The sequence below is a fragment of the Acanthisitta chloris genome, unplaced genomic scaffold, assembly GCF_000695815.1.
Source record: "Acanthisitta chloris isolate BGI_N310 unplaced genomic scaffold, ASM69581v1 scaffold16558, whole genome shotgun sequence".
NCBI lineage: Eukaryota > Metazoa > Chordata > Aves > Passeriformes > Acanthisittidae > Acanthisitta > Acanthisitta chloris.
In genome coordinates this window covers 7,990-19,156 of record NW_008687784.1, presented here as the reverse complement: position 1 = coordinate 19,156, position 11,167 = coordinate 7,990, and the positions used below count along the sequence as shown (strand labels likewise).

At 39.9% G+C, this 11,167-nt stretch overlaps 1 protein-coding gene across 1 annotated transcript in view; it reads left to right on the top strand.

The window, feature by feature from the left end:
• Window positions 1–10,239, top strand: part of SLC28A3 (solute carrier family 28 (concentrative nucleoside transporter), member 3) — a 43,246-nt gene extending 33,007 nt beyond the window's left edge. The window contains exons 13-17 of the mRNA XM_009080757.1: window positions 1,606–1,803; window positions 4,430–4,511; window positions 5,790–5,888; window positions 7,626–7,749; window positions 10,137–10,239. Coding sequence (XP_009079005.1) covers window positions 1,606–1,803; window positions 4,430–4,511; window positions 5,790–5,888; window positions 7,626–7,749; window positions 10,137–10,239 — 606 coding nt within the window. The remainder of the gene's footprint in view (window positions 1–1,605; window positions 1,804–4,429; window positions 4,512–5,789; window positions 5,889–7,625; window positions 7,750–10,136) is intronic.
• Window positions 10,240–11,167: the final 928 nt, after the last annotated feature.

The window sequence follows — 11,167 nt, the reverse complement described above, 5'->3', positions numbered from 1 at the left end:
TCAGAGCAGAGATACAAGTCTGTGAGTAGTTCTTTTCCAGCCTTTTCTCACAATCAGCTTGACAGTGCAACAGATCTGTCAGTTACACACTTGCCAAATCATTAACATCTCCTTCAGGTAAACATTGAAGTAAGTGGCTTTAGCTTCAGACAGTCCCATCAAACCCTTGATGCTCACTTGGTTCACGGAGATAGGCACACTGGGACAAGGCTGGACTTGTCTGGAGTAGTTCTTTTCCAGCCTTTTCTCACAATCAGCTTGACAGTGCAACAGATCTGTCAGTTACACACTTGCCAAATCATTAACATCTCCTTCAGGTAAACATTGAAGTAAGTGGCTTTAGCTTCAGACAGTCCCATCAAACCCTTGATGCTCACTTGGTTCACGGAGATAGGCACACTGGGACAAGGCTGGACTTGTCTGGACCCACACTTACTCAATACCACTCAGTTCTCAACACAATTGCAATGTAAAACTGTACCCAGATCACTCAGCTGAGCAATCAGGTTTTAAACAGCACTTCTGTCTAACTTCAGGTAATACAAAGTTTTAAACCCAACATAACAACCTTGTTTCAGTGGTTTTGGACTTTTTGTTTTACAAGACCCAAAAAAAAACCCTGTGTGAAACATGGATATACCTTGTAATAAAGGTGCTGCAGAAGTGACACTAGTAACAAATGTGGCTTCAGCAGTATTAAGATATTACCCAGCAGACTTTTCACAGATACTTCACTGCACAGACACCCAAGGATGATGAAAAGCACAGGTAAACATGCCTCAGGCATGCTCATGCAAGGGCTGGTATTTTAATAACTGCTGAGTGGTGTAAGGTTTGGACAGACAGACAGTCCACAAGGAACTGAGATGCACAGACCTAGTACATTCAGTGATCCTTCTCTTTTGAGACATTAACCTCGAATGTTTTGCAAGCAGGGAAACCAGCCAGGAATAATAACTACTTAAAGACCTCCATTACATTCACTAAGGACAATCTGACCAAACACTTTCACAGCTGGAACTATTTTCTTTCATACAAAAATAAGCTATATTGTGATATGGGATTGTAAAATAAAAATGCACCTGAAACTTTTATTGTCAGGAAAAAAAGGAGTTCTTTAATTGCATCAGATGCACAGCTTTTATGCAGAGACAACTCTTTCATTTACACCAGTTGCAGTCCAATAACCTGCTAATTAAGCATGTTCATTAACACATTTGATTTAATCAGCAGAAGAATTAGATGTCTCAGTTCTCTTATCAGCTCTTTAACTCAATCCTCCTTCTGTGCTTCAAACACTGTGCCTAATTTGAAGCCATTATTGGAGGAAAAAGGCACAGAAACTTCTGTTGTGCTTTAGATGTAAAATTAGGGACATACCTAATTACTTTTTATATCTAGATTTTGGGTTAGTATTTTAAAAATTATTCAAGCATACCTTACTGTTAAAAACTCAGTCTCCCAGAGGTGCTGGCAGCAAGAATTCAAGACCAATTTTCCTCTGCTGAAATGAAACCATCCCTATTTTAAGTGTATAGAACTTATTGCATGCCGCTGTTCTTTGACCAACCATCTTTTCACCGCTTTGTCTAATATATACTGCAGAATATTTGTGCTTACGTCTTCATGCCATTCTCCTTCATGATGGGAGTAGACTGGGAAGACAGTTTTATTGTTGGTGGACTACTGGGCTACAAAACTTTCTTCAATGAATTTTTGGCTTATGAGCGCCTTTCAAAACTGATTCACAACCGAGAAAAAGGTGGAAGCATGTACATTAATGGTGTGAAACAGTATATGAGTGTGAGTAACATTTTCTGTTCTACAGATTTTTTAATTTAATACTGCAATGTTGAAGCTCAACTTATTTTTTAATATGGGCATAAAATGATTGCATATTACTCTAAAGAGTCTTTCAGTGACAGACTTCAATTATGAAAATGCAACATTGTTTTGTAAGGCTGCCATGACTGCCATCACACTAACTATCTCAAACAAACACAGCAACAGAAAGGTATAGTTTGGGGGAACACACAATATCCCACAGGACACTGTGCTAAAGTTAGAGGCTGTCTTCAAGGAAAGTTTCTTCTTACCTGATACTTAACTAGCACTTCCCTATGAGCTACTCTCCCAAGAAAATCCTGGGGTAGAACTACAGGATCCTCCTGCCTTTAGAGGTTTGTTCAAGCATTGTATTTCTAGAGAGGCAGCAAGCAAGCTTTAGCAGATGGCGTTACTGTCACACTTGCTGGAGGCTGTTGACCCCTGTTCAGAGGGCAGTAATAAAAGACATGTATTACATTGCATACTCCTCCCTTGCCACACTGAGTCCAACCAGTCTCTTAATTGCCAGTTAAAGTTAGTTTCCATGAAGATTTCCAGCCAATGCCTTGGCCCACCTCTCATTCACAGTCCACACAAAATATACATAACTCCTACTACAATGCACTGGGGAAGGCAGCGCAAAGGGTATCCTAGGTGTGTGCACAGGGCCGAAGGTTGGGCAGTGATCAGAGCTGACCTTTGCAGCCACAGCTGCTCCATCTGGCATCCACATGCACAGCCTGTGCTGAATTTGTCCTAAGTATAGGCAACAAAAACCCTGATATCTAACTTTACAACTTCATTTAACTATTCTTCCTCAAACCAAGACTGTAGAGAAACCCTTAATTAGGAAGCATTTTGTGCAGCATTCAGCAGTCTTCATTTAGTCTGTGAGACACTGTGGATACCTGCCTTATATAAAAAAACCATATCTATGTTCTTGACCACTTGCATTCCTGATTATGAGAACACATTTCACATATGGAGGTAGAAAGCCAGATGGTCTGATCAAGTATTCACTCCCTTCCCTGAGCATCCATTACCAGTGATCCTGAACTTCCTGGAAATAGAATCCAAGGCTAGATGGGTCATTGATGTGCTCTGTTCTACTTGTTCTTTATTCTGCTAAGGGAATATGGCTCTTGAATCCTACGTGAGTTAATAGGGTTGGTTTTTTTCAGTCTGGAAGTCAGCCTTAAAATGCAAATACTATAAACTCTATTTAATGGGGGTTGAAAATTTTTTTAGCATTTTTTCATCTTTTTTTCAGTAAGATGCCATATAGAGCTTCCGTGTTCACTTCTAATGCACATAAAGAACTGTATTAGCTTCCATTGTAAAAAGCTCTGAGCTATATAATTAATTTTGATTCATAACACAAGTAAAAATTGCCCTGTAACGATTATAGTTACAGCACAATGGTTCAGGTCAGACTGTGCTTGACTTTCATTTTCAATTTCTCTTTGGCTTCAGAGCTCTCTAATATATCCACACACAGATATTCACTCACAGTGAGCAAACAAGTGTCCTGACCCGAGTCAGAAATTACATGGGTTCCTGTTCTCAGAGACAGGACAGGACAAATGAATGCAGGGAAATCACAGTACACAAAGATTTTTCTAGGAAAAGCTGGTAGAGTGGGTACTTGAAAAGCATTTTCCTGCATATGTGCAGAGTGATTGAAAATATCCACAAATTGGTATTCATAAAAGAGGAATTAAAATAGAGGAACTTCTAATAAACAGGAAACCTACTATAACACTCACTCAGGCATTTTCATCTGAGGTCTAAATCACAGTAAATAGGATTTCAGAGCTACCAGGGGGACAAAAGCCCATTTGTTGATATATGTTGCCTCCTCTCTCAAAATGTTTGAACTACATTTACCTGAAGGTTTGTCACCTGTTTTCACCCAGAGTAATGTTGTGTCCTGTAAGAGGTCCCTCCATGGAGGCAAAGGCCAAGCCAACTTTGTCTCTGCTCTGAGGTCCAGGCTGAGCTGGTGTAACCCAAGAGGAGAAAGGTGGTTGAAGTTAGTAAAGAAATAGCTGCTAGTGGGGATTCCAAAATCATAATATCCCTCTCGGCCTGTTATCATATCAAAGTACCCACTGTCACGGAGATCCATTTCCCTTCTGTGCACAGAGTGGAGCATTTGTACACAGAGCCTTATGCTTGTTCAGGGACAAAGAAATCAGGGATGCATACCAAAACCTGAGATTTCAACAGAATTTTATAGAGGGATACAGCTATCAGCAACAAGCTAAGGCTCTCTGACTTTTACTTTCAGAAAACAGCAGCTAAATTGCCTCTAGTAAGATAAGAAATTTAATCTTTAATTAGTAGTACTCAGTTCAACAAGGCACAACAATATACATGAAAAATAAAGCCATCACATGGTTTATGAGTCGTCACATGGGCAGTGGGTATGGAAGCCCATGGCTTTCAACAAGAGAAGGAGCTTGCCTTACAGAAAGCTGCATCTTGGGGCAGCAAGCAAAACAGAGATTTAAGTACTCAGAGCCACAATGCCATGTTTTCAGACTTTTAAATCAGCATGAGCTGTTTTGAAGTGTTCAGAAGGTGTGTGTTTGTTTTTCAGGTTCACTCTGAAGTCATTGCCACCTATGCTCTCTGTGGGTTTGCCAACTTCGGCTCTCTGGGACTGGTAATAGGAGGCCTGAGTAAGAACACCTCTCACAGACAATTTGTTTGGCAAGCAAATCCCAAAGAAAACATGCAAAGGAACAGGCTGTGGGTGAACCTTAACAAAGAATCATAGAATCAGCGGGGTTGGAAAAGACGTCAAGAGTCCAAGCCTACCGTGGTTACTAGACCACGGGACTAAGTGCCACATCCAGTCTCATCTTGAAAACCTTCAGGGATGGTGAATCCACCACCTCCCTGGGCAGCCCATTCCAATGCCTGATCACTTTCACTGTAAAAAATCTCTTCCTAATATCCAACCTGAACCTCCCCTGGCAGAGCTTGAGTCTGTGCCCTCTTGTCCTACTGCTGAGTGCCTGGGAGAAGAGTCCAACCCCCACCTGACTACAACCTCCTTTCAGGTGTTGTAGAGGGTGATAAGGTCTCCCCTGAGCCTCCTCTTCTCCAGGCTAAACAACCCCAGCTCACTCAGCCTCTCCTCATAGCACTTGTGCTCGAGTCCCTTCACCAGCCTCGTTGCCCTTCTCTGGACTTGCTCCAGCACCTCAATATCCTTCCTGAACTGAACAGCTGCTCTGCTGTGACCTATCTCCCAGCTATCCATGTAACAGCTCCCAGAAGGTCACAGGCTTTGGTGTGGAGGTACTGGGAGACGTGGTAAGGAGAAAGGGAAGGGACCAAGCCCTGCTGACAGTTCTTCCTGTTCAGCCTTCACCAATGAGACTGAGCTACTACAGCCCTTGAGTTTCAGAAGGAACAAACCATCTCCACAGCCTGGTGGTTTGAAAGATGAAGTTGACTGTTTCCTGTAAAAGTGTCACATATATGCACTAGGCTTATAATGAAAGGAAAAAAAACCCCAAAACTTTCCAGATCTTAATGGAAAAAGAAAACTGAAAAAACATCTGAGTTCCTCACCAGGCAGCCAGAATTGCTGGCAGCCCTCTTTACCCTGGAACCCCAGTGAGCTTTGTGGTGCCAGCAGTGGGGCAGCATGAAGAAGCAAGACCCAGCCATAGGGTCAGACCCTTGTGAAAGACACCATCAGCCACTACAGACATGCAAACTGAAAAAGCAAACAGATGTTACCATTTCATACAGAAGCTTCCTTAACAGAAAGAGCCAACACTGGCACTTGGCCTTCAAGTGGCCTACTAAAAAATGTCTAATTTGCCCTCCTTGTTTCCCTTAGTTCAAATTGCAGGGTGGGATTTTCCTTTTGTGATGGAAGAGCTGGCAGGTTCTCCTTCCTTATACGTATTTCTGCTTGACATACACTTTGTTTTTCTCCCTAGCAAGCTTTGCTCCCTCAAAGAAGAAGGAAATAGCTGATGGTGCTTTCAGAGCAATGATTGCTGGAACTGTCGCCAGTTTCATGACAGCCTGTGTTGCAGGTACAGTACTCAGGTTTGGTGTCCCCTACAGCCACTGCCCACCTGGTGGCAGTGCATCAGTACCATACCCAGCTGGACAGCCCCTGTCACTCGAACACACGTGTTTTCAGGCTTGACAGGACTAAAATTCAATTTGAGATGAAAGGTTCCTGAAAACTAGAAGACAAAAAGATTTATTTTGGCTCTTCCAGTGTGTCTTTTTTTCCCCCCTTTGTTAGTCTGCGTGTAACATATGACTCATAAACAAAGCAAGTAACAGATGAGTTACAATCCCTCCTCCACACCACTGGCTACAGAAATAGAGAAGTAAATTTGGAGCAGAGAGAAGTGAAATGAAATGAAGGTGTAACAGAGAAGGGGAGAGAGGGAAGCTGAACAGCTCTGTTTTAATAATAAATTGATATCTTTGATGGATATTTTTCCATAGAGCACCTGAGTTCATGAAATAGTCCTAAGGTGCAGTTGACTCAATAGCAGATCCTTATTTTCAAAGTCTCACCTTCAAGCTGAGTGAAACATCACAATGCAACAGCCATTTTAAGGAGGAAATTAAAAAGAACATAATATTAATGATGCAAAAGACTGATTAATTCACTAGATGTGATTCAATAGGTAAAATTTATCCCTAGTATTTAGCAATCCCTTTCTCAGCTCTCTTTACTGAGCATGTGATATGCAAAATTGCATGATGAATGTTAAAGCACTCATATTTTAACAGTGAAGAAACATCTTGGTGCTTTATGTAGCTGAAAATGCCGTGGCTCTTTCTACCACAACTTCCCAATGCCTTTGTGTTTGTTCACTGTAGCAACAGAAACATACACATTTTATGGGTAAGCCCACACTATTTTCTGAAGGTTATAGAACTAGTACACTTGCAATGTCTTTAGTCTCACAGCCATCCATAATATTATAATACATGACACTATGTATAGCTGAGGAATCAGGGAGCCTGACTAAAATGTGTCATTTCACAATCCTGATATTAAGAATAATATTGTGAACAGCCACTGGGAAATCTTTCCAAAATAATAAAATCTACTTTGGAAAGAAAATTGCATTCCACCCACTCCCGCCACAGCAAATTCTTTCCTTATGCCCATGAGAAAGTAGAAGAGCCAATCAATTTCTATTACCCCAGTTAAGATAAGAACATGTTAAAATGTGTCCAAGTTTCACAGCACTGCATACAAAACGAGCTGCCACTTCCATACTTTTGTGTCTCTGTTACTGCAGTGAATGCAGATATTACTATTTGTAGGAAATCTTAGAGGACATCTATCAAAGCAAAGTATCTCAATTTAAAACAAAATAAAATGTTCTGTATTTACTTGTTCTGCTTAAAATGTAGCACAGCTCCATTTTAGGAAATGAAAGCACACTGACCCAGCAGTGAGAAAGCCCTTACCATACATTTTTATTTTCATTAAAAGGGGCAGAAAATCAAAATGGCCTAAATATAACGGGTTGCTATAGTTTAGTTTCTACATTAAAAAAAAAAAAAAAAAAAAAAAAAAAAAAGCTGTTGTGGTCTCTCCTTTATCCAGGTCTGTAAAATGATTTGGATTCTTTAAAAATCCCATAGTTTTTAAGGGTTTTAATCTTGCACCTTTACAGAACCATCTCAGATTTTGTGTGAGCCAGACCAGTTCATTTGATCATGCCCCAGTGACTCACATCCCCAAGTTTTATCTGCCTCTTCATTACTCATTAATAAAATGGTTACTTACTTCACAGGAATGCTGACTGACCCTGCTCTGGAAGTTCCTTGCCACATCTTATTAAGAAATGTCTCCAACTTCACAGATTTCCCTGCCAACAGCACAGAGCTAGTTGGATGCTGCCAGCGTCTCTTCACCAGGTATTAAGGAACTGTTTATCCTCTGTCAGCAAATTTAGGGAGCTCATATATTCTCTAAAAACTTTCTTTTTTTAATTTGGCTTTTTTTCTTGGGCACCAGCTTCCCATGAACTTGTATCTTTTAAAGAAATTAGTATTTTAATGCTGCTGAATTGTTTTCCTTTTCTTGAGCACTTTTCTGTTATGTGACAAGCACATACAGAATGAACAAACAGCTCAAAATGTCTTTGTTCAAATCTGAGCTACTGAAAAGACTGAGGACAGATTATCATATAAAGATTCAGTGGCCTAGATCAGGTTAAGCTCAAATACTAACAACAAAAAAAACCCTAATAAAGTATTTTGACTGACATAACGTTGACATAGTATTTGAGGGTAACTATAGCTGAAAAAAAGCCAGGAGCCTTTCCTCCTGCTATCCATGAATGTGAATGACTGAAGATAATAGTAATCATGCCTGAAAACTTTACAGGCACTTGAAGTAGAAAAGTATTTGGAGGAAAATTATATTTGTTAATTCTCCATCCAAGATAGAAAAGAAAGAAATAACTATATTAAATAAGGACTATATTCAGACAAAACACTATCTCACAAAGAACCAAAGGTGTGTATATTTAGGTTATGGCAAAAACCTCTTAAATTTGTCCTAAAGTGCTGCCCCTCCAACTAATTGCCTTAGAAATGAATACTCTAATTCATCCTTTTTCCATGCTAGTGAAAATACAACTTCATCATTCTTTTCACATTTCTTTTAGCAAACACAGTGCTCTAAGATTGAGCATTTTTCTACAACAAAAACATACAATGTAAGTGTAACAGTGATGTTGCTGTAATTTAACCTGCAAGAATTCTCTTGACAGAATCCTCAAGTGGGGAAAATTTTCCGAATTGTTTTGATTTCACTGAATCTGCCTTCACACACCCATGCTTAACTAAAACAGGGCTGTGTGTGTAGAGAGGTATCTTATTTCATCTTCTTAGTACCAAGACCAAGCAACTTGAAATTTCTCACAGTTTAACTCCTCATGTTAGGAATCAAAATTCCAATTCTAATTTCAGGTGATTTCTTTTTTTGTATTATTCTTTTGACGCAAGTTTTTCTTTCTTCCATGCCTTGACATAATATGTAAATTTGAGCATGGGCATATACAGTTTGCAAAATCATCTGATCTTCATGGCAATATTTTTAGATTTCAAACATTCACAAAAATGTAATTAAAAACAATTACTCATGTTGGTGTCAAGATTACTAGCTTCTGCCTGAACATCAGTGCTGCATATCACTGCAAAGAATTCCTTTCTTTCTGCCTGAAGTTCCAAATGAGTTTATCATAACACTGAACCATTGTAAAAACTTTTATTTGTGGTAAATGTCATCTCTGGGTACATTCCATCATTCATATTTCTTCATTACTCCAACTTTTCCTCATCACACTAATTTTAATTCTACAGGGTTGCTATAAAGACAAGAACCCACTCTGGTTTTGGAGAATCAATGTTGAGCAGATGCTCTGAAAATGCAAAAAATGTTGAATAGAGAAGTGACAGCCTCAATCATTTCAGTTTTCTAGGAAGATATACCTGAGGCAAGAAGAGTTTTTACATAAAGCCAGGCATTATCCTGCTAAAAAGGGAGAACATCTGGTCATGTGCAATGCTCCATCTGCTCAGCTGGTTTAGGGGAAGCCAATTTTGCATTACTCCTGGTGGTGTGTGGGAGAAACAATGCAATTCGCAGGAGGTTTGAAAAGAAATAATATTTACTTAGAAACTTTGGATCACCCCTGTGGAATAAGACACTTGGTAAAAGGCAAATCAGTAACTTCACAGCATTCAAATGCAGTGCAAACTTTCTCAGCATGCCTTAAGAGAATGAAGCCCTTAGTCCAGCACCGAGCAATTTAGCAAGTCATTAAGGCAATACTTCTCAGTGCAGCCTGCAATGTATATTGAGAAGGACGAGAAGAAAAAGAGAGAGCAAGAGAGAAAAAGAGAAAACCAGATGAGAAAGAGAGAGTCACCATCCATGAACAAAGCTACAGTGCAGTCAGGTGGTGACTTAAGGCTCAAGGGATTGGGGGGAAGAAGCCACTGCCACACCTTTGCAGAGCTCACCCTGTTCCCCCCTGGTTGTTTTGAGCCAGGTAACCTCTCCTCTGGTCTCTGACGTCATGGCACTTGGCTGGTGTATGGAAAGTCTTCTGGTTTTTCTCTTAAGAATTTTAACACATTTAAAGTTGCTCTGAGGACGTGTGTGTGCCCATGTGTATGTCCATATGTGTGTGTATACATACATACACTGCAGAGAGAGAGAGATTCCCATGAGACAATTCTGTGATTCTGTGAAAATGTGTTTATCTGATTTCTACTTTTATCTCCTTCCTCAGTGCAAATCATTCAGAGGAGATCTTTCCTGGAGGAAACTATAGCCTGAGCTCCTGGAAAGGATGTTGCCAAATACTGGGTCAACCTGCTTTTCATTGCACATAATATGTTTTAATTTTTATTTTTTTTTGGAGGTTGGGGATCATTCATAAAAGAGAGCTATGTTCCTTGTAAGAAAATAAATAAAACATTTCCTTTGCAACAATGAGTGTGAATTTCCCCTGTGCAATCTTAATTTTCCACCTCCAACCACCCCAAGATCTCTGACTTGCTTGGTCTTAAATTAAACTGGGATAAAAGCAAGACATCTCTTGATGCAGATTTCTTCTCCCATTGCAAATCAGAACAGAAGAACATTTCTAAGCCTGATTCTTCTGATTGCATTTCTACCCTGAAACTGATAGATCTGTCAGATTAAACTGCTGTAGGCATGAAGAAAATCAGAGGGTGTGGCTGCCTCTTACAGAAAGCTGTGAACTAGAAATAAAACTCAGAATTTCCATCCATTCCTAGGAGCATTTCTGCTCTTTTGACGGCAAAGAAGTGTTTACTGCATGAAGGTAAATAACTGTTCTCAGAAATCTCTGCACATTCTGCAAGGGTAACTATATGGTTACACTCACACACATATATATGTATGTATGTACACCTGTATATATAGGTGTATGTATATACCCATAACCAGGTAACTATGGCTGCAAGTGAACTGAGCTGCTCACATGTGGTATGTATGCCTCACCAGCTTGGCCACTGAATCACTCAAACTGGGGACTAGCCACTCTATGCTCCAGTACCCCTCCTGCCCACAAGAGAGTGCAGGAGGTTGTTCTCTGTTTAAAGTTAACTCATAATGAAAATGTCCAAATTCCAAGTTTCCTGTATTGATTCTTCTCATTCTTTATTGTTAACCATTGTGAAAATTGATCCTGGAGTCACTGACCAGGAACTTTTACCCACATTTGAACATTATGAAATCAGGTCATAACCTCACTACTCCCTGTGAAAGCAACATTAATGTAAAAGACCTCTAAAA